The 27,179-nt window shown below is 43.9% G+C and overlaps 1 protein-coding gene across 2 annotated transcripts in view; it reads right to left on the bottom strand.

Moving 5' to 3' along the window:
• The window catches only part of LOC110512917 (CUB and sushi domain-containing protein 3), a 522,509-nt gene that overhangs the window by 317,297 nt on the left and 178,033 nt on the right, over nt 1-27,179 (bottom strand). For both annotated transcript variants that reach the window (XM_090215889.1, XM_090215891.1), the window contains exons 16-21: nt 22,596-22,790; nt 21,063-21,201; nt 14,988-15,175; nt 12,091-12,279; nt 2,428-2,544; nt 1,746-1,961 (exon numbers count right to left, since the gene is read on the bottom strand). In XM_090215889.1, the coding sequence (XP_090072015.1) occupies nt 1,746-1,961; nt 2,428-2,544; nt 12,091-12,279; nt 14,988-15,175; nt 21,063-21,201; nt 22,596-22,790 (1,044 nt within the window). The remainder of the gene's footprint in view (nt 1-1,745; nt 1,962-2,427; nt 2,545-12,090; nt 12,280-14,987; nt 15,176-21,062; nt 21,202-22,595; nt 22,791-27,179) is intronic.

The raw sequence follows: 27,179 nt of genomic DNA, 5'->3' as shown, positions 1-27,179 counted from the left end.
TTGACCCTGGTCTAATGTAGTGGACCACTTCCCCTATTGACCCTGGTCTAATGTAGTGGACCACATCCCTATTGACCCAGGTCTAATGTAGTGGACCACATCCCTATTGACCCTGGTCTAATGTAGTGGACCACTTCCCCTATTGACCCTGGTCTAATGTAGTGGACCACTTCCCCTATTGACCCTGGTCTAATGTAGTGGACCACATCCCTATTGACCCAGGTCTAATGTAGTGGACCACATCCCTATTGACCCTGGTCTAATGTAGTGGACCACATCCCCTATTGACCCTGGTCTAATGTAGTGGACCACATCCCCTATTGACCCTGGTCTAATATAGTGGGCCACATCCCCTATTGACCCTGGTCTAATGTAGTGGACCACATCCCCTATTGACCCTGGTCTAATGTAGTGGACCACATCCCTATTGACCCTGGTCTAATGTAGTGGACCACATCCCCTATTGACCCTGGTCTAATGTAGTGGACCACATCCCCTATTGACCCTGGTCTAATGTAGTGGACCACTTCCCCTATTGACCCTGGTCTAATGTAGTGGACCACATCCCCTATTGACCCTGGTCTAATGTAGTGGACCACATCCCCTATTGACCCTGGTCTAATGTAGTGGACCACATCCCCTATTGACCCTGGTCTAATGTAGTGGACCACTTCCCCTATTGACCCTGGTCTAATGTAGTGGACCACATCCCCTATTGACCCTGGTCTATTGTAGTGGACCACATCCCCTATTGACCCTGGTCTAATGTAGTGGACCACTTCCCCTATTGACCCTGGTCTAATGTAGTGGACCACATCCCCTATTGACCCTGGTCTAATGTAGTGGACCACATCCCCTATTGACCCTGGTCTAATGTAGTGGACCACATCCCCTATTGACCCTGGTCTAATGTAGTGGACCACTTCCCCTATTGACCCTGGTCTAATGTAGTGGACCACATCCCCTATTGACCCTGGTCTAATGTAGTGGACCACATCCCCTATTGACCCTGGTCTAATGTAGTGGACCACTTCCCCTATTGACCCTGGTCTAATGTAGTGGACCACATATGGAACAAGGTGCCATTTGGGATGCAGCCCATCTCTGAAAGTCTCCTTGTACTTGACCTTGGTTTACAATATTGATCCATCCTGAATCATCAGTCTCAGAGCTTCAGTCCACCCTTAAGCCTGCTCCAGCACTCACTGATAAATGGCTCTCCTTATAGTACATGTTACTCTGTGTGCTTTACCAAGATCTTAACGCGTTTGATCTCATCACTGAATGAATGTAGGAACTCTCAATCGCTCTCTCTGTCTCTCTCCCTTCCCCCAATCTCTCTCTCTCTCTCTCTCTCTCTCTCTCTCTCTCTCTCTCTCTCTCTCTCTCTCTCTCTCTCTCTCTCTCTCTCTCTCTCTCTCTCTCTCTCTCTCTCTCTCTCTCTCTCTCTCTCTCTCTCTCTCTCTCTCTCTCTCTCTCTCTCTCTCTCTCTCTCTCTCTCTCTCTCTCTCTCTCTCTCTCTCTCTCTCTCTCTCTCTCTCTCTCTCTCCCTTCCCCCAATCTCTCTCTCTCTCTCTCTCTGTCTCTCTCCCTTCCCCCAATCTCTCTCTCTCTCTCCCTCTATCTCTCTGTATCTCTCTCTCTCCCTCTCTTTCCCTTCATCCCTCCCTCCCTCTCACTCTCCCTCTCTTTCCCTCTCTTTCCCTCCCTCCCTCCCCTCCCCCTATATCTCTCTCCTCTGTTACCTGAGAAAGATATGTTGAATCCTTGAAAGGAAATAGAGAAGTCAGAGATGAAGCGAAGCTGAGCCTTGTAGTTCCCGTAGAGGCCTGCGTTGACGGGCGCCGGGCGCTCGGAGCCGGTGAGGCGAGCTAAAGGCAGGACGAAGCTGCCGTTCTCGGTGATCAGGAGGTAGTCATGGTGATCTTCCAAGTGGAAGGAATGGAACATGAACTGGACCCCTGAACAGAGCAGAATGGAGAGAAGAAGAAAAATCACATCATCAGATTTTTGGGGGGATTATGGGTATTAGCTCAAATGTTACAACTGGGATTTCTTGAGTAATGAAAGAGGACTCTTAAAGCTCTTTGAATGGTGAAATCTGATACAACATATTTAGGCAGGGTAGCCTAGTGCTTAGAGCGTTGGGCCAGTAACCGTATGGTTGCTAGATCAAATCCCAGAGCTGACAAGGTAAAACAAATCAGTCGTTCTTCCCCTGAACACAGCAGTTAACCCACTGTTCCTAGGCCGTCACTTGTAAATAAGAATTTGTTGTTAACTGACTTGCCTAGTTAAATAAATAAAAAAGTAAGTTTTATCAGAGACATACACGTGACACTGTCACACTTCTCATAGTTCTGTAGGTCCATTTGTATAAAAAAAAGGGCTTTGAGTAAAAGGACCGCATATTCTGTACTCTCCTACCTTTCCCATGTCCGACCTCCACCGTCCAGGTGCAGTTTAGAGAGTTGGGGTAGAGTTCTGGATATCCAGGAGACAGAATGATACCACCAGGTCCTCTCACGTCCCCACCGCACGATGCTGGAGACGAGAGACAATTATGCTAATAGTCGATGGTAATGCTTTTCCTGATGCTAATACACAATGTTATTGCTAGCCTGATGCTAATACACAATGCTAATGCTAGCCTGGTGCTATTGCACAATGTTATTGCTAGCCTGATGCTAATACACTATGCTAATGCTAGCCTGGTGCTAATGCACACTGTTATTGCTAGCCTGATGCTAATACACTATGCTAGTGCTAGCCTGGTGCTAATACACAATGTTATTGCTAGCCTGATGCTAATACACTATGCTAATGCTAGCCTGATGCTAATACACAATGCTGATGATAATACTAATCAACTTAATGCTATGATCCTCCTCACGCTCCACTATTGGCATACATCATCTAAGATACATGTAATTTAGCGAACACTTTTATCCAACATTTTTTTTGTATGGTTGGTCAACAGGAATCAAACCCACTTTTGTATGGCTGGTCAACAGGAATCAAACCCACTTTTGTATGGTTGGTCAACAGGAATCAATCCCACTTTTGTATGGTTGGTCAACAGGAATCAAACCCACTTTTGTATGGTTGGTCAACAGGAATCAAACCCACTTTTGTATGGTTGGTCAACAGGGATCAAACCCACTTTTGTATGGTTGGTCAACAGGAATCAAACCCACTTTTGTATGGTTGGTCAACAGGGATCAAACCCACTTTTGTTTGGTTAGTCAACAGGAATCAAACCCGCAACCCTTGGTGTTGTGAGCAACATGCTCTACAAAATGAGCTACACATTTTGCATGTCTTCCTTAGTGACATCATCAATATGATCCTGTGCAATGTCTTCCTTAGTGACATCATCAATATGATCCTGTGCAATGTCTTCCTTAGTGACATCATCAATATGATCCTGTGCAATGTCTTCCTTAGTGACATCATCAATATGATCCTGTGCAATGTCTTCCTTAGTGACATCATCAATATGATCCTGTGCAATGTCTTCCTTAGTGACATCATCAATATGATCCTGTGCAATGTCTTCCTTAGTGACGTCATCAATATGATCCTGTGCAATGTCTTCCTTAGTGACATCATCAATATGATCCTGTGCAATGTCTTCCTTAGTGACATCATCAATATGATCCTGTGCAATGTCTTCCTTAGTGACATCATCAATATGATCCTGTGCAATGTCTTCCTTAGTGACATCATCAATATGATCCTGTGCAATGTCTTCCTTAGTGACATCATCAATATGATCCTGTGCAATGTCTTCCTCAGTGACATCATCAATATGATCCTGTGCAATGTCTTCCTTAGTGACATCATCAATATGATCCTGTGCAATGTCTTCCTTAGTGACGTCATCAATATGATCCTGTGCAATGTCTTCCTTAGTGACATCATCAATATGATCCTGTGCAATGTCTTCCTTAGTGACATCATCAATATGATCCTGTGCAATGTCTTCCTTAGTGACATCATCAATATGATCCTGTGCAATGTCTTCCTTAGTGACATCATCAATATGATCTTTATCTTCTCCACAGCAAAGTTAATGAGGTAAAGTCCCCTCTCAATGTCGACTGGGCCACAGTGTTAATGTCAAGAGCCTGTTGAAAGTTTATCCACATTAATTAGCCGTTGTTCACCAGCCACCAGCTCTCTACTGGCTGGTATTGTATTGTTATCATTGTAAAAGGTCATGTGTTCTTTAAAGGACAATACTTGGCAAATATGACAATTTAAACATTTTTTTAAAAAAAATAATAAAATCTGTTTTTTTTGTTTTTTGTTCTTGTAAACCCAGCCCGGCTGCTGGCGCTATGCAGAGGCCCCCCAGAAACACATCATCTGGCAGACAAATATTTGAAGTTGAACTTGGTGGCTGGAGGACATGTTTTCTAAGTAATGAATGTCAATGAATGCCAGGCAGGTTTTTTTTTTTTGGAGGATGATAATGATGCCTGGAGCTGTACAGCTGCAGTCACTACCCTTAGAGGCCTCAGCTCGATCCCTAATGGTAAGTGCACTACCCTTTATGGGTCCTGGTCAGAAGTAGTGCACTATAGGGAAGGGAATAAGGGTGCCATTTGCCATACACCCGAATCTCTCTAGGCAAACCACACAGAAATCAAACCCTACCTCCCAAAATCATATCAAATGTTTAATTAATGAGCCACACTTACATGAAGTCATTACTAAGACATGAGCCTAGCGTTAGTTGGCAAGGCTTGTGGGTTTGAGTCTGGCACACCTGGTCTCAGACAGGAGTTCTGTATTGGACGCCTTGATGTGAAGCTGTAGAGGGAAATTAGATATACTAGTGTACCAGTGGAGTCTATGTGTTCACCCTCAGTAAAAACATCTACCCTACTGCCTCCATAACATTTACCCTACTGTCTCCCTGAGTCCACCCTCAGTAGCAACATCTACCCTACTGTCTCCCTGTGTCCACCCTCAGTAGCAACATCTATCCTACTGTCTCCCTAACATCTACCCTACTGCCTCCCTGTGTCCACCCTCAGTAACAACATCTACCCTACCGTCTCCCTAACATCTACCCTACTGTCTCTGTGTGTACACCCTCAGTAGCAACATCTACCCTACTGTCTCCCTGTGTCCACCCTCAGTAGCAACATCTATCCTACTGTCTCCCTAACATCTACCCTACTGCCTCCCTGTGTCCACCCTCAGTAACAACATCTACCCTACTGTCTCCATAACATCTACCCTACTGTCTCCCTGTGTCCACCCTCAGTAGCAACATCTATCCTACTGTCTCCCTAACATCTACCCTACTGCCTCCCTGTGTCCACCCTCAGTAACAACATCTACCCTACCGTCTCCCTAACATCTACCCTACTGTCTCTGTGTGTACACCCTCAGTAGCAACATCTACCCTACTGTCTCCCTGTGTCCACCCTCAGTAGCAACATCTATCCTACTGTCTCCCTAACATCTACCCTACTGCCTCCCTGTGTCCACCCTCAGTAACAACATCTACCCTACTGTCTCCATAACATCTACCCTACTGTCTCCCTGTGTACACCCTCAGTAGCAACATCTACCCTACTGTCTCCCTGTGTCCACCCTCAGTAGCAACATCTATCCTACTGTCTCCCTAACATCTACCCTACTGCCTCCCTGTGTCCACCCTCAGTAGCAACATCTACCCTACTGTCTCCCTAACATCTACCCTACTGTCTACCTAACATCTACCCTACCGACTCCCTAACATCTACCCTACTGTCTCTGTGTGTTCACCCTCAGTAACAACATCTACCCTACTGTCTCCCTAACATCTACCCTACTGTCTCCCTAACATCTACACTACTGTCTCCCTGTGTTCACCCTCAGTAACATCTACCCTACTGTCTCCATGTGTCCACCCTCAGTAACAACATCTACCCTACTGTCTACGTGTGTTCACCCTCAGTAGCAACATCTACCCTACTGTCTCCCTAACATCCACCCTACTGTCTCCGTGTGTTCACCCTCAGTATCAACATCTACCCTACTGTCTCCCTAACATCCACCCTACGGTCTCCATGTGTTCAGCCTCAGTAACAACATCTACCCTACTGTCTCCATGTGTTCACCCTCAGTAGTAACATCTACCCTACTGTCACCATGTGTTCACCCTCAGTAACAACATCTACCCTACTGTCTCCATGTGTTCACCCTCAGTAACAACATCTACCCTACTGTCTCCCTAACATCTACCCTACTGCCTCCCTGTGTTCACCCTCAGTAGCAACATCTACCCTACTGTCTCCCTAACATCCACCCTACTGTCTCCGTGTGTTCACCCTCAGTAGCAACATCTACCCTACTGTCTCCCTAACATCCACCCTACGGTCTCCATGTGTTCAGCCTCAGTAACAACATCTACCCTACTGTCTCCATGTGTTCACCCTCAGTAGCAACATCTACCCTACTGTCTCCATGTGTTCACCCTCAGTAACAACATCTACCCTACTGTCTCCATGTGTTCACCCTCAGTAGCAACATCTACCCTACTGTCTCCATGTGTTCACCCTCAGTAGCAACATCTACCCTACTGTCTCCATGTGTTCACCCTCAGTAGCAACATCTACCCTACTGTCTCCATGTGTTCACCCTCAGTAGCAACATCTACCCTACTGTCTCCATGTGTTCACCCTCAGTAGCAACATCTACCCTACTGTCTCCATGTGTTCACCCTCAGTAGCAACATCTACCCTACTGTCTCCATGTGTTCACCCTCAGTAGCAACATCTACCCTACTGTCTCCATGTGTTCACCCTCAGTAGCAACATCTACCCTACTGTCTCCATGTGTTCACCCTCAGTAGCAACATCTACCCTACTGTCTCCATGTGTTCACCCTCAGTAGCAACATCTACCCTACTGTCTCCATGTGTTCACCCTCAGTAGCAACATCTACCCTACTGTCTCCCTGTGTCCACCCTCAGTAGCAACATCTATCCTACTGTCTCCCTAACATCTACCCTACTGCCTCCCTGTGTCCACCCTCAGTAACAACATCTACCCTACCGTCTCCCTAACATCTACCCTACTGTCTCTGTGTGTACACCCTCAGTAGCAACATCTACCCTACTGTCTCCCTGTGTCCACCCTCAGTAGCAACATCTATCCTACTGTCTCCCTAACATCTACCCTACTGCCTCCCTGTGTCCACCCTCAGTAACAACATCTACCCTACTGTCTCCATAACATCTACCCTACTGTCTCCCTGTGTCCACCCTCAGTAGCAACATCTATCCTACTGTCTCCCTAACATCTACCCTACTGCCTCCCTGTGTCCACCCTCAGTAACAACATCTACCCTACCGTCTCCCTAACATCTACCCTACTGTCTCTGTGTGTACACCCTCAGTAGCAACATCTACCCTACTGTCTCCCTGTGTCCACCCTCAGTAGCAACATCTATCCTACTGTCTCCCTAACATCTACCCTACTGCCTCCCTGTGTCCACCCTCAGTAACAACATCTACCCTACTGTCTCCATAACATCTACCCTACTGTCTCCCTGTGTACACCCTCAGTAGCAACATCTACCCTACTGTCTCCCTGTGTCCACCCTCAGTAGCAACATCTATCCTACTGTCTCCCTAACATCTACCCTACTGTCTACCTAACATCTACCCTACCGACTCCCTAACATCTACCCTACTGTCTCTGTGTGTTCACCCTCAGTAACAACATCTACCCTACTGTCTCCCTAACATCTACCCTACTGTCTCCCTAACATCTACACTACTGTCTCCCTGTGTTCACCCTCAGTAACATCTACCCTACTGTCTCCATGTGTCCACCCTCAGTAACAACATCTACCCTACTGTCTACGTGTGTTCACCCTCAGTAGCAACATCTACCCTACTGTCTCCCTAACATCCACCCTACTGTCTCCGTGTGTTCACCCTCAGTAGCAACATCTACCCTACTGTCTCCCTAACATCCACCCTACGGTCTCCATGTGTTCAGCCTCAGTAACAACATCTACCCTACTGTCTCCATGTGTTCACCCTCAGTAGTAACATCTACCCTACTGTCACCATGTGTTCACCCTCAGTAACAACATCTACCCTACTGTCTCCATGTGTTCACCCTCAGTAACAACATCTACCCTACTGTCTCCCTAACATCTACCCTACTGCCTCCCTGTGTTCACCCTCAGTAGCAACATCTACCCTACTGTCTCCCTAACATCCACCCTACTGTCTCCGTGTGTTCACCCTCAGTAGCAACATCTACCCTACTGTCTCCCTAACATCCACCCTACGGTCTCCATGTGTTCAGCCTCAGTAACAACATCTACCCTACTGTCTCCATGTGTTCACCCTCAGTAGCAACATCTACCCTACTGTCTCCATGTGTTCACCCTCAGTAGCAACATCTACCCTACTGTCTCCATGTGTTCACCCTCAGTAGCAACATCTACCCTACTGTCTCCATGTGTTCACCCTCAGTAGCAACATCTACCCTACTGTCTCCATGTGTTCACCCTCAGTAGCAACATCTACCCTACTGTCTCCATGTGTTCACCCTCAGTAGCAACATCTACCCTACTGTCTCCATGTGTTCACCCTCAGTAGCAACATCTACCCTACTGTCTCCATGTGTTCACCCTCAGTAGCAACATCTACCCTACTGTCTCCATGTGTTCACCCTCAGTAGCAACATCTACCCTACTGTCTCCATGTGTTCACCCTCAGTAGCAACATCTACCCTACTGTCTCCATGTGTTCACCCTCAGTAGCAACATCTACCCTACTGTCTCCATGTGTTCACCCTCAGTAGTAACATCTACCCTACTGTCTCCATGTGTTCACCCTCAGTAACAACATCTACCCTACTGTCTCCATGTGTTCACCCTCAGTAACAACATCTACCCTACTGTCTCCATGTGTTCACCCTCAGTAGCAACATCTACCCTACTGTCTCCCTAACTTCTACCCTAATGTCTCCATGTGTTCACCCTCACTAACAACATCTACCCTACTGTCTCCATGTGTTCACCCTCAGTAACAACCATCCTAAACACCCTACCATCCTCCTAACCCCTTAACCCCTACCATCCTAACCTCTAAACTCTACTAACTAACCATGTCTATAATATTGTCCCAGTAGAGAGGTGAGTGACAGGAAGACTCTACTATCTAACCATGTCTATTATGTTGTCCCAGTAGAGAGGTGAGTGACAGGAAGACTCTACTATCTAACCATGTCTATTATATTGTCCCAGTAGGGAGGTGAGTGATTAGAAGACTACTATCTAACCATGTCTATTATATTGTCCCAGTAGAGAGGTGAGTGACAGGAAGACTTTACTATCTAACCATGGCTATTATATTGTCCCAGTAGAGAGGTGAGTGATTAGAAGACTCTACTATCTAACCATGTCTATTATATTGTCCCAGTAGAGAGGTGAGTGACAGGAAGACTCTACTATCTAACCATGTCTATTATATTGTCCCAGTAGAGAGGTGAGTGAATAGAAGACTCTACTATCTAACCATGTCTATTATATTGTCCCAGTAGGGAGGTGAGTGACTAGAAGACTCTACTATCTAACCATGTCTATTATATTGTCCCAGTAGAGAGGTGAGTGATTAGAAGACTCTACTATCTAACCATGTCTATTATATTGTCCCAGTAGAGAGGTGAGTGACAGGAAGACTCTACTATCTAACCATGTCCATTATATTGTCCCAGTAGGGAGGTGAGTGATTAGAATACTCTACTATCTAACCATGTCTATTATATTGTCCCAGTAGAGAGGTGAGTGACAGGAAGACTCTACTATCTAACCATGTCTATTATATTGTCCCAGTAGAGAGGTGAGTGACAGGAAGACTCTACTATCTAACCATGTCTATTATATTGTCCCAGTAGGGAGGTGAGTGATTAGAAGACTCTACTATCTAACCATGTCTATTATATTGTCCCAGTAGGGAGGTGAGTGACAGGAAGACTCTACTATCTAACCATGTCTATTATATTGTCCCAGTAGAGAGGTGAGTGACAGGAAGACTCTACTATCTAACCATGTCTATTATATTGTCCCAGTAGGGAGGTGAGTGATTAGAAGACTCTACTATCTAACCATGTCTATTATATTGTCCCAGTAGAGAGGTGAGTGATTAGAAGACTCTACTATCTAACCATGTGTATTATATTGTCCCAGTAGAGAGGTGAGTGACAGGAAGACTCTACTATCTAACCATGTCTATTATATTGTCCCAGTAGGGAGGTGAGTGACAGGAAGACTCTAATATCTAACCATGTCTATTATATTGTCCCAGTAGGGAGGTGAGTGACAGGAAGACTCTACTATCTAACCATGTCTATTATATTGTCCCAGTAGGGAGGTGAGTGACAGGAAGACTCTACTATCTAACCATGTCTATTATATTGTCCCAGTAGAGAGGTGAGTGGCAGGAAGACTCTGTCTCTATATCATGTATTAATTTGATGTAAACTGTAGTGGGCCTTATAGATAATACAGTATAATGTGTGTTAGTACATCAAGCCCTATGACTCTACCTCCTGCCAATCTCCTCTCTCCAGTACATCGTCCCTGTACAGGTGTGGTGACTGGGACGATCTACCGAATACGCCTCTGAAATATTTAAAACGTTCCATGGTGCATTTCGGGAACAAAAGTGATTGTTTATTAATTCAAGGACACAAGTATAGCATCATCGGGAATACTGCTAGGGTGTGACATTAAAATTGAATCCTTGCCCAGTAGGTGTTGGATGAACCGTATAAATACCCTTAAACCCTGCGCCCAGATCTGTATGTGCAGCACATTGGTCTGAATATGGTTGTCGTGCCGTGCTGGAGAGAAGGTTACGTGTTTGGCATTCAAAGGAACAAACACAGCAGAGAGGAGTTGGCTGGAGCACATCAGGATGAGACTGGGCTAGCTTCACTGAGGTGACACATCCAGATGAGACCGGGCTAGCTTCACTGAGGTGACACATCCAGATGAGACCGGGCTAGCTTCACTGAGATGACACATCCAGATGAGACCAGGCTAGCTTCATTGAGATGACACATCCAGATGAGACCAGGCTAGCTTCACTGAGATGACACATCCAAATGAGACCAGGCTAGCTTCACTGAGATGACACATCCAGATGGGACCAGGCTAGCTTCACTGAGATGACACATCCAGATGAGACCAGGCTAGCTTCACTGAGATGACACATCCAGATGGGACCAGGCTGGCTTCATTGAGATGACACATCCAGATGAGACCGGGCTAGCTTCATTGAGATGACACATCCAGATGAGACCGGGCTAGCTTCATTGAGATGACACATCCAGATGAGACCGGGCTAGCTTCATTGAGATGACAGGCTGGTCTACCAGTTGAACTGGTACCAATACAGACCACTGCTAGTGTGGTCTACCATTTGAACTGGTACCAATACAGACCACTGCTAGTGTGGTCTACCAGTTGAACTGGTACCAATACAGACCACTGCTAGTGTGGTCTACCAGTTGAACTGGTACCAATACAGACCACTGCTATTTCAGCACACTATCTTCTCTTTCTCTATCCTATACAATAAACACAAATATGTAAGGAGAGGGACGACAACAAAAATATTATTTTCTCTTTAGTTATATACCATCACATGTGAAAAGGTACGACCGAGTTGGTTGAACCATATGAATACTATTATATGAACCCTGTTCAAAGATCTGTCTGTTATTCGGCTAACCATTCTGACAAAGTTGGCTAGAGCAGGTGTCGGCTAGAGCAGGTGTCGGCTAGAGCAGGTGTCGGCTAGAGCAGGTGTCGGCTAGAGCAGGTGTTGGCTAAATCAGGGCCTGATTTTAGACCTGGAACACCAGGTGGGGTGATTCCCCTCTAATCAGGGCCTGATTTAGACCTGGAACACCAGGTGGGGTGACTCCCCTCTAATCAGGGCCTGATTTAGACCTGGAACACCAGGTGGGTGATATTAATGATTAGGTATAACAGAAAAGCAGCAGTTGTCCGGACCTTGTAGGGGTCAGATTGTAAATCCCCCTGTTATAGAGGCTAACATACCGTCACATGTGGGCAGAGGATGACTCCACCAGTGGTTCTTCCCACAGACCAGCGGTTCCTCATGACTGAGCCGGTATCCCTGGTCGCACTGGAACGACACCGTGGACCCGATGGCCAGGTCATGGCCGTACCGCACACCGTTCACCGGGATCCCAGGGTCCATGCATGATGATGTGTCCAACGTCACAACTGGTAGGAGCCAAGGTTAAAAAATTAATGATTATTTATACTTTAGGGCCTGTCCAGGTTCATGTGTTAATAACGCTTTAACTTTAGCAAAGGTATTTGTTTCCTCACGGACCGTTTTGAGCGCAACACACAACATGCTCTTTGCTCTGCTGTGCTCTTGGTATCAGCTCAGTGGGCAGTTTTAAGGAAAACTTACAGAAAGTTAAACTATAAACACATTCCCAGGCATTTCTTTAGATTACAGCAACAAAAAAAAAAGAATTTGCACTGAAGTAGCTAGCCATTTATGCTAATGTTAGCTAGCTATTTATGCTAATGTTAGCTAGCTATTTATGAAAATGTTAGCTAGCTATTTATGAAAATGTTAGCTAGCTATTTATGAAAATGTTAGCTAGCTAGCTATTTATGCTAATGTTAGCTAGCTAGCTATTTATGCTAGTGTTAGCTAGCTATGTATGCTAATGTTAGCTAGCTATTTATGAAAATGTTAGCTAGCTATTTATGAAAATGTTAGCTAGCTAGCTATTTATGCTAATGTTAGCTAGCTAGCTATTTATGCTAATGTTAGCTAGCTAGCTATTTATGCTAATGTTAGCTAGCTAGCTGTTTATGCTAATGTTAGCTAGCTAGCTAACTAACTAATCAAATGAGAATGTTTAGATTGCACACTCTGGTTTCCCACATTGATTTTAATCAGAACAGAACTTCCATTCCATTTAGCTATTGTCTTTGTTGTAGTTCTCAGGTCAAAATATTTAAAGGGGCAGTGCAGTTAAAAACTGTTTGTTTGTTTTTTTTATATATTATTTTCACAAGTTATAAGTTTAAGAAAATGCACATCAATGTAAGTACAAAAATGTTACCATATCCCAACCACCCTCCTTCCACATAACACATCCACTACCCCAAACTCTCCCTACCTCATCTGACTCTGGGTCAGTAGATAAAGGGCCTCATTTGACTCTGGGTCAGTAGATAAAGGGCCTCATCTGACTCTGGGTCAGTAGATAAAGGGCCTCATTTGACTCTGGGTGAGTAGATAAAGGGCCTCATCTGACTCTGGGTCAGTAGATAAAGGGCATCATCTGACTCTGGGTCAGTAGATAAAGGGCCTCATCTGACTCTGGGTCAGTAGATAAAGGGCCTCATCTGACTCTGGGTCAGTAGATAAAGGGCCTCATCTGACTCTGAGTCAGTAGATAAATAGAAGTATCCCTGTAAACATCTTGAATTAGAGTCAACATTTCAACAATTTCATTTTTTTTTATTAATCACGATTAACTACAGAAAATCATGCGATTTAATTGTGATTCATTATTTTAATCATCTGACAGCCCTAATTTACATATTCATAGAATCCTACAATAGTTCCAGTTTGGGACAGGATTAATAAATTCCCATAAATGTTCCGTACAGAAAGAAGCAACGGCTGTCACGTCTACTCCTGCTCCCCCTCTCTGGCGCTCGTTATCGACAGTTTTCTCATTATTACGCACACCTGTCATCATCATTATGCGCACCTGCGCCTCATGAGACTCACCTGGACTCATCGCATTCCTGATTACCATCCCCCTATATCTGTCACTCCCTTTGGTTCTTTCCTCGGGCGTTATTGATTCTGTCGAACGTCCTCACGCTGCTCGTGTTTCTTGTTTTGTTCCTAGTTAGTTTATTTATTAAATTCACTCCCTCGCTTCTCGTTTATTAGCGTACACGTTACAATAGCAGTGTGTCGAGCTAACTACGGGGTCCCACAAATAATTTTATGGTGGAGAAAATGTCACTCATTCTCTTCATTTTAGCAGCTGAAATGCTTTCCAGAGAAAATACAGGAAGTCAGGAAGTCAGTTTATTCTACAGGAAGTCAGGAAGTCAGTTTATTCTACAGGAAGTTGGGAAATCAGTATATTCTACAGGAAGTTGGGAAATCAGTTTATTCTACAGGAAGTTGGGAAATCAGTATATTCTATAGGAAGTTGGGAAATCAGTTTATTCTACAGGAAGTTGGGAAATCAGTTTATTCTACAGGAAGTCAGGAAATCAGTTTATTCTACAGGAAGTTGGGAAATCAGTTTATTCTACAGGAAGTTGGGAAATCAGTTTATTCTACAGGAAGTCAGGAAATCAGTTTATTCTACAAGAAGTTGGGAAATCAGTTTATTCTACAGGAAGTTGGGAAATCAGTATATTCTACAGGAAGTTGGGAAATCAGTTTATTCTACAGGAAGTTGGGAAATCAGTTTATTCTACGGGAAGTCAGGAAATCAGTTTATTCTACAGGAAGTTGGGAAATCAGTTTATTCTACAGGAAGTCAGTTTATTCTACAGGAAGTCGGGAAATCAGTTTATTCTACACTCTACGACACAGATATAACTCAGGCTACCTATTGCACATCATAAGTAGGGCCCGTCGTGGCACTAATCTTACTGATCAGAGCTGTGTGTATGTTTGCTGCTTGATAAGAAGGAATCCAGAACAGTCTCATAGGGTCTCATTAAGAGTTGAGACAAGACTGTACGTCCACAACTCAGACTTTCACATAAATCATTCATTGAACTTCAATAAAACTCAAGATAATGGGTTTGGAAATAGAGCTTGTTGTTGTCTCAACTTATTTTCATTAATTGATATCAATGGGAGACTTGTACCATATATGTGTTTGTCAGAACACCGGCCACAAAAAAAAAACATCTTGTTATTATCTCACTCTCGTAGAAGATCTTGAAGCCGCTGTTGGATCTGCTGTTGTCGGTGGTGAAGAGGAGGTAGATGAAGTTACTACTGCTGAACAGGAACTGTGGGACCTGGGTCCCGTTGAACGAGCCAATCAGAGGCGAGAGCAGGTTGGGACCATCATGCAACTCCAGGAAGTCATAGCTGAGCTCCGTCTGGAACCTGATACACAGGGAAAGAGAAGAGATGGAAGGGAAGAGAATGGAGAGGAGAGGAGAGGAGAAAGGGAAGAGGAGAAAGGGGAGAGGAGAGGAGAGGAGAGGAGAGGAGAGGAGAGGAGAGGAGAAGGGAGAGGAGAGGAGAGGAGAGGAGAGGAGAGGAGAGGAGAGGAGAGGAGAGGAGAGGAGAGGAGAGGAGAGGAGAGGCGAGGAGGGTACAGGTATCATGGTTTGTGTGCAGGTATAAGTCTGATTTGTCGGTTTGAAACGGTAAGCAGTTCATTCTTTCTTTCTTTCTTTAATTAATTCATTCCTCCATCCCATCCGTCCACCCCTCTACCCAATCATCGGTTCTTATGGTCGTTGTCCATCCACCCGCCCACCCATCCATCCATCTATCCATCCATCCACCCATCCATCCATCTATCCATCCATCCATCCACCCATCCATCCATCCATCCTGACCAGAAATGCTTCACACACCAATTGCTTCCAATAATTTTTCGTGGTTTAGATCTCATCATTTTAAATATTTTTATACTTCTTTTATTTAACCTTTTATTTAATTAGGACATTTAATTGGACAGGACATATATCTGCTTTGGCCAATCAGGCCCTCCAGTCCTCTACAGTATAAAACAGATGACATCAGAGCTCTACATCCCTCCAGTCCTCTACAGTATAAAACACATGACATCAGAGCTCTACATCCCTCCAGTCCTCTACAGTATAAAACACATGACATCAGAGCTCTACATACCTCCAGTCCTCTACAGTATAAAACAGATGATATCAGAGCTCTACATCCCTCCAGTCCTCTACAGTATAAAACAGATGACATCAGAGCTCTACATCCCTCCAGTCCTCTACAGTATAAAACAGATGATATCAGAGCTCTACATCCCTCCAGTCCTCTACAGTATAAAACACATGACATAAGAGCTCTACATCCCTCCAGTCCTCTACAGTATAAAACAGATGACATCAGCCAACCCAGAGCTCTACATCCCTCCAGTCCTCTACAGTATAAAACAGATGACATCAGAGCTCTACATCCCTCCAGTCCTCTACAGTATAAAACAGATGACATCAGCCAACCCAGAGCTCTACATCCCTCCAGTCCTCTACAGTATAAAACACATGACATCAGAGCTCTACATCCCTCCAGTCCTCTACAGTATAAAACAGATGACATCAGAGCTCTACATCCCTCCAGTCCTCTACAGTATAAAACAGATGATATCAGAGCTCTACATCCCTCCAGTCCTCTACAGTATAAAACACATGACATCAGAGCTCTACATCCCTCCAGTCCTCTACAGTATAAAACAGATGATATCAGAGCTCTACATTTCTCCAGTCCTCTACAGTATAAAACAGATGACATCAGAGCTCTACATCCCTCCAGTCCTCTACAGTATAAAACAGATGATATCAGAGCTCTACATCCCTCCAGTCCTCTACAGTATAAAACACATGACATCAGAGCTCTACATCCCTCCAGTCCTCTACAGTATAAAACAGATGACATCAGCCAACCCAGAGCTCTACATCCCTCCAGTCCTCTACAGTATAAAACAGATGACATCAGAGCTCTACATCCCTCCAGTCCTCTACAGTATAAAACAGATGACATCAGCCAACCCAGAGCTCTACATCCCTCCAGTCCTCTACAGTATAAAACACATGACATCAGAGCTCTACATCCCTCCAGTCCTCTACAGTATAAAACAGATGACATCAGAGCTCTACATCCCTCCAGTCCTCTACAGTATAAAACAGATGATATCAGAGCTCTACATCCCTCCAGTCCTCTACAGTATAAAACACATGACATCAGAGCTCTACATCCCTCCAGTCCTCTACAGTATAAAACAGATGATATCAGAGCTCTACATTTCTCCAGTCCTCTACAGTATAAAACAGATGACATCAGAGCTCTACATCCCTCCAGTCCTCTACAGTATAAAACAGATGACATCAGAGCTCTACATCCCTCCAGTCCTCTACAGTATAAAACAGATGACATCAGAGCTCTACATCCCTCCAGTCCTCTACAGTATAAAACAGATGACATCAGAGCTCTACATCCCTCCAGTCCTCTACAGTATAAAACACATGACATCAGAGCTCTACATCCCTCCAGTCCTCTACAGTATAAAACAGATGACATCAGAGCTCTACATCCCTCCAGTCCTCTACAGTATAAAACAGATGACATCAGAGCTCTACATCCCTCCAGTCCTCTACAGTATAAAACACATGACATCAGAGCTCTACATCCCTCCAGTCCTCTACAGTATAAAACAGATGACATCAGAGCTCTACATCCCTCCAGTCCTCTACAGTATAAAACACATGACATCAGAGCTCTACATCCCTCCAGTCCTCTACAGTATAAAACAGATGACATCAGAGCTCTACATCCCTCCAGTCCTCTACAGTATAAAACAGATGACATCAGAGCTCTACATCCCTCCAGTCCTCTACAGTATAAAACAGATGACATCAGAGCTCTACATCCCTCCAGTCCTCTACAGTATAAAACACATGACATCAGAGCTCTACATCCCTCCAGTCCTCTACAGTATAAAACAGATGACATCAGAGCTCTACATCCCTCCAGTCCTCTACAGTATAAAACAGATGACATCAGAGCTCTACATCCCTCCAGTCCTCTACAGTATAAAACAGATGACATCAGAGCTCTACATCCCTCCAGTCCTCTACAGTATAAAACAGATGACATCAGAGCTCTACATCCCTCCAGTCCTCTACAGTATAAAACACATGACATCAGAGCTCTACATCCCTCCAGTCCTCTAGAGTATAAAACACATGATATCAGAGCTCTACATCCCTCCAGTCCTCTACAGTATAAAACAGATGATATCAGAGCTCTACATCCCTCCAGTCCTCTACAGTATAAAACAGATGATATCAGAGCTCTACATCCCTCCAGTCCTCTACAGTATAAAACAGATGACATCAGAGCTCTACATCCCTCCAGTCCTCTACAGTATAAAACAGATGATATCAGAGCTCTACATCCCTCCAGTCCTCTACAGTATAAAACAGATGACATCAGAGCTCTACATCCCTCCAGTCCTCTACAGTATAAAACAGATGATATCAGAGCTCTACATCCCTCCAGTCCTCTACAGTATAAAACAGATGACATCAGAGCTCTACATCCCTCCAGTCCTCTACAGTATAAAACACATGACATCAGAGCTCTACATCCCTCCAGTCCTCTACAGTATAAAACAGATGATATCAGAGCTCTACATCCCTCCAGTCCTCTACAGTATAAAACAGATGACATCAGAGCTCTACATCCCTCCAGTCCTCTACAGTATAAAACAGATGACATCAGAGCTCTACATCCCTCCAGTCCTCTACAGTATAAAACACATGACATCAGAGCTCTACATCCCTCCAGTCCTCTACAGTATAAAACAGATGATATCAGAGCTCTACATCCCTCCAGTCCTCTACAGTATAAAACACATGACATCAGAGCTCTACATCCCTCCAGTCCTCTACAGTATAAAACAGATGACATCAGAGCTCTACATCCCTCCAGTCCTCTACAGTATAAAACACATGACATCAGAGCTCTACATCCCTCCAGTCCTCTACAGTATAAAACACATGACATCAGAGCTCTACATCCCTCCAGTCCTCTACAGTATAAAACACATGACATCAGAGCTCTACATCCCTCCAGTCCTCTACAGTATAAAACAGATGACATCAGAGCTCTACATCCCTCCAGTCCTCTACAGTATAAAACAGATGACATCAGAGCTCTACATCCCTCCAGTCCTCTACAGTATAAAACAGATGACATCAGAGCTCTACATCCCTCCAGTCCTCTACAGTATAAAACAGATGACATCAGAGCTCTACATCCCTCCAGTCCTCTACAGTATAAAACAGATGACATCAGAGCTCTACATCCCTCCAGTCCTCTACAGTATAAAACAGATGACATCAGAGCTCTACATCCCTCCAGTCCTCTACAGTATAAAACAGATGACATCAGAGCTCTACATCCCTCCAGTCCTCTACAGTATAAAACACATGACATCAGAGCTCTACATCCCTCCAGTCCTCTACAGTATAAAACAGATGATATCAGAGCTCTACATCCCTCCAGTCCTCTACAGTATAAAACAGATGACATCAGAGCTCTACATCCCTCCAGTCCTCTACAGTATAAAACACATGACATCAGAGCTCTACATCCCTCCAGTCCTCTACAGTATAAAACAGATGACATCAGAGCTCTACATCCCTCCAGTCCTCTACAGTATAAAACAGATGACATCAGCCAGCCCAGAGCTCTACATCCCTCCAGTCCTCTACAGTATAAAACAGATGACATCAGAGCTCTACATCCCTCCAGTCCTCTACAGTATAAAACAGATGACATCAGAGCTCTACATCCCTCCAGTCCTCTACAGTATATAACACATGACATCAGAGCTCTACATCCCTCCAGTCCTCTACAGTATAAAACAGATGACATCAGAGCTCTACATCCCTCCAGTCCTCTACAGTATAAAACAGATGACATCAGAGCTCTACATCCCTCCAGTCCTCTACAGTATAAAACAGATGACATCAGAGCTCTACATCCCTCCAGTCCTCTACAGTATAAAACAGATGACATCAGAGCTCTACATCCCTCCAGTCCTCTACAGTATAAAACAGATGACATCAGAGCTCTACATCCCTCCAGTCCTCTACAGTATAAAACAGATGACATCAGAGCTCTACATCCCTCCAGTCCTCTACAGTATAAAACACATGACATCAGAGCTCTACATCCCTCCAGTCCTCTACAGTATAAAACAGATGATATCAGAGCTCTACATCCCTCCAGTCCTCTACAGTATAAAACAGATGACATCAGAGCTCTACATCCCTCCAGTCCTCTACAGTATAAAACACATGACATCAGAGCTCTACATCCCTCCAGTCCTCTACAGTATAAAACAGATGACATCAGAGCTCTACATCCCTCCAGTCCTCTACAGTATAAAACAGATGACATCAGCCAGCCCAGAGCTCTACATCCCTCCAGTCCTCTACAGTATAAAACAGATGACATCAGAGCTCTACATCCCTCCAGTCCTCTACAGTATAAAACACATGACATCAGAGCTCTACATCTCTCCAGTCCTCTACAGTATATAACACATGACATCAGAGCTCTACATCCCTCCAGTCCTCTACAGTATAAAACAGATGACATCAGAGCTCTACATCCCTCCAGTCCTCTACAGTATAAAACAGATGACATCAGAGCTCTACATCCCTCCAGTCCTCTACAGTATAAAACAGATGACATCAGAGCTCTACATCCCTCCAGTCCTCTACAGTATAAAACAGATGACATCAGCCAACCCAGAGCTCTACATCCCTCCAGTCCTCTACAGTATAAAACAGATGACATCAGCCAACCCAGAGCTCTACATCAATAACATTTTAAAACAGTCTTCAGCCTACTGAGAGAAACACAATGCAGTCTAAAGTAATTAGTATAACATCTGAAATACAATACAGGATCAAGCCCCATTCAGCCAATCAAAAGTACCCAACAGAATGTAATGGACAATTTGAAGGAGACACTATAACATGAATGAACATGAACATGAACATGAACATGTCTATAACATGAATCTAAAATCTGAAGTACAGTCTAATCTGATTTGGGGGATTGAGTTACATACATCATCTGACTTTTGAAACCATTTCCCCAGTCTAAAGCAAGGAGTATCGCCCTTTGGGAGAGGAACAAAAAAAGTGATATATTTTAGCCTCTTGACTTTTTGGAGAGTCAATCCCTATCTGGTTTCTGGCTGCTGTGCTGTCATACAGACCTGTCAAAACTGATCTTGACAGAGCGTCCGGGTGTCGCCTCGATGACCCACTCACAGCTGAGGGAGTCCTTATAGTATCCAGGCCACCCTGGGGACAGGATCACTCCGGACGGAGCAGAGTAGTGGCCTCCACATGGGGCTATACAGGGTCAGGGAGGGAGGGAGGGAGGGAGGGAGGGAGGGAGGGGGAGAGGGAGGGAGGTGAGGGGGGGGGTGGGAAGGTGGAGAGAATATGATATAGCATCTACTACATAGGTCAGGGGTTGCATTCCAAACGGAATTCTACTCCCTACATAGAGCACTAGTTTTGACCAGGGCCCCATGTAGGGAATAGTGTAACATTTGGGACCGACCCAGGGAGAGAGAGAGGCAGTTATCTGCTGTACTGTTAGAGCTGCTCACCTCCCTGGAACCTTAAGGACATGACCAACATACAGAGAGATGTTTCTACTGTAACAGAGGAACCTCATGTAGAGTCAGAGAGATGTATCTACTGTAGTAGAGGAACCAGTAGATACATCTTTCTGACTCTACACCAGGCTCCTCTACTACAGTAGATACATCTCTCTGACTCTACACGAGGTTCTTCTACTACAGTAGAAACATCTCTCTGACTCTACACGAGGTTCCTCTACTACACTAGATACATCTCTCTACACGAGGCTCCTCTACTACAGTAGATACATCTCTCTGACTCTACACGAGGTTCCTCTACTATAGTAGATACATCTCTCTGACTCTACACGAGGTCCCTCTACTACAGTAGATACATCTCTCTGACTCTACACCAGGCTCCTCTACAACAGTAGATACATCTCTCTGACTCTACACGAGGCTCCTCTACTACAGTAGATACATCTCTCTGACTCTACACGAGGCTCCTCTACTACAGTAGATACATCTCTCTGACTCTACACGAGGTCCCTCTACTACAGTAGATACATCTCTCTGACTCTACACGAGGTCCCTCTACTACAGTAGATACATCTCTCTGACTCTACACGAGGTTCTACAGTAGATACATCTCTAACAGTATAGCAGATCACTGCCTCCCTCTCTCCCTCTGTGGATTTAGGAATTTAAAAAATGACTTCCGCTTGCACTTGATGAAGTATAAAACCATGTAGAAAGTATGGAGGAATTATAATGTCCCTATATATTTTTGAAATAGCCCCTTTTCTGTCCTGCAAATTGACTTTGACAACTAAATTGGTTAAACATCTATTACTGCGTTGAATTTTGGGAGTTCCCGACGTTGCCCTCGAACTAAAATGATTGTCCGCTCTGCCTTACGACAATTATTATTATGGCTACAGCCCTGTTATCAGACACGTACAGGTCACAGGAGGTCGTAACAATACATAGTTGATAGATAGAAAACCGTTCATGCTCTCTAATCCTCACATAATATCCTGTAAAATAACTTAACAAATCATCCTCTGTAGTCCTTCACATTTAGATCCGGTGCGGTATAACTGAAGGATATCACTATCCCCATCCAATGGAAATGTGTGAATAATGAATCGTTGTTACCTTCACATTTAGGGATGGGTCCGCTCCACATGACCTTGCCCCCTTCCAGCTGGCAGGTGATAGTGTCAGTGCCCTGGGTCTTGATGAAACCCTCCTCACAAACCACAGAGACAGAGCTACCCAGCTGGAAACTGTCCCCGAACCGTCTGGCGTTCAGAGGGACGCCTGGGTCCGGACACTCGTTGTGGCCAAATGCTGAGAGAGAGAGAGACAGGGAGAGAGAGAGAGAGAGAGAGAGAGAGAGAGAGAGAGAGAGAGAGAGAGAGAGAGAGAGAGAGAGAGAGAGAGACACACAGAGAGAGAGAGAGAGGGAGAGAGAGAAAGAGACAGAGACAGAGACAGAGACAGAGTGAGAGAACATGATATATAACGTCTGATGATAAATAAGGCATTTCAAAAAGGAGGACAGAAAGAAATGTGGCAACAAAAAAAAAAGATAACTTTCTTTATGTGAAAAGATAAGCTAACTCTCCCGCTGCCTACAGTAGGTCTCAGAACCACAATACCTCCTCTAAGGGACTGCACTGCCTTGACCGAGGAGAACAGACACTAAGGTGTCATTGTATTCAACAATATAACAAGCCTGAGATCTTCATTCCCACTGAAACCGAGGGCCGGTTCGCGTGCCGTCTCAATTTCATCCAGCTTGTACGGTAAGAATCGCAACACACACACACATAACGTAGTTGTCGTTACGCACACGCGCAGCAAATGACGATACCCCTATAAATGGCCGTCAGTGACGTCTCAACAACGTCAGGCGTGTGACACGTCTGTTAAACAGACGCCCGGCAACAGAGGGGGGTTTTCATCGACAAGTTTGTTTTACAATAGAACGTTGACGCAACACTAATCCAACATCTATCTGCCCTGTGAGTTTTACTGATCCATGCAGTCGATACGGAAGCTACGATGTTAGATAAAGATATACAATGAAACACAAGACTGTACGTTTGTTTGAAAAATAATAATATATATATATATATGTTATTTTAAATACATACAAGTTTCCCCATCCACTGGACTGGTGCAGTGAAATGTGTTGTTTTACAGGGTCGGTCATAGTAGTATGATAGGTGTTGTTTTACAGGGTCGGTCATAGTAGTATGATAGGTGTTGTTTTACAGGGTCGGCCATAGTAGTATGATAGGTGTTGTTTTACAGGGTCAGTCATAGTAGTATGATAGGTGTTGTTTTACAGGGTCGGCCATAGTAGTATGATAGGTGTTGTTTTACAGGGTCGGCCATAGTAGTATGATAGGTGTTGTTTTTACAGGGTCAGCCATAGTAGTATGATAGGTGTTGTTTTACAGGGTCGGCCATAGTAGTATGATAGGTGTTGTTTTACAGGGTCAGCCATAGTAGTATGATAGGTGTTGTTTTACAGGGTCGGCCATAGTAGTATGATAGGTGTTGTTTTACAGGGTCATAGTAGTATGATAGGTGTTGTTCTACAGGGTCAGCCATAGTAGTATGATAGGTGTTGTTTTACAGGGTCATAGTAGTATGATAGGTGTTGTTCTACAGGGTCAGCCATAGTAGTATGATAGGTGTTGTTTTACAGGGTCAGTCATAGTAGTATGATAGGTGTTGTTTTACAGGGTCAGTCATAGTAGTATGATAGGTGTTGTTTTACAGGGTCAGTCATAGTAGTATGATAGGTGTTGTTTTACAGGGTCAGCCATAGTAGTATGATAGGTGTTGTTTTACAGGGTCAGTCATAGTAGTATGATAGGTGTTGTTTTACAGGGTCAGTCATAGTAGTATGATAGGTGTTGTTTTACAGGGTCAGCCATAGTAGTATGATAGGTGTTGTTTTACAGGGTCGGCCATAGTAGTATGATAGGTGTTGTTTTACAGGGTCGGTCATAGTAGTATGATAGGTGTTGTTTTACAGGGTCAGCCATAGTAGTATGATAGGTGTTGTTTTACAGGGTCAGTCATAGTAGTATGATAGGTGTTGTTTTACAGGGTCAGTCATAGTAGTATGATAGGTGTTGTTTTACAGGGTCAGCCAAAGTAGTATGATAGGTGTTGTTTTACAGGGTCGGCCATAGTAGTATGATAGGTGTTGTTTTACAGGGTCATAGTAGTATGATAGGTGTTGTTCTACAGGGTCAGCCATAGTAGTATGATAGGTGTTGTTTTACAGGGTCATAGTAGTATGATAGGTGTTGTTCTACAGGGTCAGCCATAGTAGTATGATAGGTGTTGTTTTACAGGGTCAGTCATAGTAGTATGATAGGTGTTGTTTTACAGGGTCAGTCATAGTAGTATGATAGGTGTTGTTTTACAGGGTCAGTCATAGTAGTATGATAGGTGTTGTTTTACAGGGTCAGTCATAGTAGTATGATAGGTGTTGTTTTACAGGGTCAGTCATAGTAGTATGATAGGTGTTGTTTTACAGGGTCAGCCATAGTAGTATGATAGGTGTTGTTTTACAGGGTCAGTCATAGTAGTATGATAGGTGTTGTTTTACAGGGTCGGCTATAGTAGTATGATAGGTGTTGTTTTACAGGGTCAGTCATAGTAGTATGATAGGTGTTGTTTTACAGGGTCAGTCATAGTAGTATGATAGGTGTTGTTTTACAGGGTCAGCCATAGTAGTATGATAGGTGTTGTTTTACAGGGTCAGTCATAGTAGTATGATAGGTGTTGTTTTACAGGGTCGGCCATAGTAGTATGATAGGTGTTGTTTTACAGGGTCAGTCATAGTAGTATGATAGGTGTTGTTTTACAGGGTCAGTCATAGTAGTATGATAGGTGTTGTTTTACAGGGTCGGTCATAGTAGTATGATAGATGTTGTTTTACAGGGTCAGTCATAGTAGGATGATAGGTGTTGTTTTACAGGGTCGGCCATAGTAGTATGATAGGTGTTGTTTTACAGGGTCAGTCATAGTAGTATGATAGGTGTTGTTCTACAGGGTCAGTCATAGTAGTATGATAGGTGTTGTTTTACAGGGTCAGTCATAGTAGTATGATAGGTGTTGTTTTACAGGGTCAGTCATAGTAGTATGATAGGTGTTGTTTTACAGGGTCGGCCATAGTAGTATGATAGGTGTTGTTTTACAGGGTCAGTCATAGTAGTATGATAGGTGTTGTTTTACAGGGTCAGTCATAGTAGTATGATAGGTGTTGTTTTACAGGGTCAGTCATAGTAGTATGATAGGTGTTGTTTTACAGGGTCAGTCATAGTAGTATGATAGGTGTTGTTTTACAGGGTCAGTCATAGTAGTATGATAGGTGTTGTTTTACAGGGTCAGCCATAGTAGTATGATAGGTGTTGTTTTACAGGGTCAGCCATAGTAGTATGATAGGTGTTGTTGTACAGGGTCAGCCATAGTAGTATGATAGGTGTTGTTTTACAGGGTCGGTCATAGTAGTATGATAGGTGTTGTTTTACAGGGTCAGTCATAGTAGTATGATAGGTGTTGTTTTACAGGGTCAGTCATAGTAGTATGATAGGTGTTGTTTTACAGGGTCAGTCATAGTAGTATGATAGGTGTTGTTTTACAGGGTCAGCCATAGTAGTATGATAGGTGTTGTTTTACAGGGTCAGCCATAGTAGTTTGATAGGTGTTGTTTTACAGGGTCAGTCATAGTAGTTTGATAGGTGTTGTTTTACAGGGTCAGTCATAGTAGTATGATAGGTGTTGTTTTACAGGGTCAGTCATAGTAGTATGATAGGTGTTGTTTTACAGGGTCAGCCATAGTAGTATGATAGGTGTTGTTTTACAGGGTCAGTCATAGTAGTATGATAGGTGTTGTTTTACAGGGTCAGCCATAGTAGTATGATAGGTGTTGTTTTACAGGGTCGGCCATAGTAGTATGATAGGTGTTGTTTTACAGGGTCGGCCATAGTAGTAGGATAGGTGTTGTTTTACAGGGTCAGTCATAGTAGTATGATAGGTGTTGTTTTACAGGGTCAGCCATAGTAGTATGATAGGTGTTGTTTTACAGGGTCAGTCATAGTAGTATGATAGGTGTTGTTTTACAGGGTCGGCCATAGTAGTATGATAGGTGTTGTTTTACAGGGTCAGTCATAGTAGTATGATAGGTGTTGTTTTACAGGGTCAGCCATAGTAGTATGATAGGTGTTGTTTTACAGGGTCAGTCATAGTAGTATGATAGGTGTTGTTTTACAGGGTCGGCCATAGTAGTATGATAGGTGTTGTTTTACAGGGTCAGTCATAGTAGTATGATAGGTGTTGTTTTACAGGGTCAGTCATAGTAGTATGATAGGTGTTGTTTTACAGGGTCAGTCATAGTAGTATGATAGGTGTTGTTCTACAGGGTCAGTCATAGTAGTATGATAGGTGTTGTTTTACAGGGTCAGTCATAGTAGTATGATAGGTGTTGTTTTACAGGGTCAGTCATAGTAGTATGATAGGTGTTGTTTTACAGGGTCGGCCATAGTAGTATGATAGGTGTTGTTTTACAGGGTCAGTCATAGTAGTATGATAGGTGTTGTTTTACAGGGTCAGTCATAGTAGTATGATAGGTGTTGTTTTACAGGGTCAGTCATAGTAGTATGATAGGTGTTGTTTTACAGGGTCAGTCATAGTAGTATGATAGGTGTTGTT

Source organism: Oncorhynchus mykiss, chromosome 2 (genome assembly GCF_057628025.1).
Source record: "Oncorhynchus mykiss isolate SJ-2025 chromosome 2, ASM5762802v1, whole genome shotgun sequence".
Lineage (NCBI taxonomy): Eukaryota > Metazoa > Chordata > Actinopteri > Salmoniformes > Salmonidae > Oncorhynchus > Oncorhynchus mykiss.
This window is presented reverse-complemented; position numbering and strand designations above follow the sequence as displayed.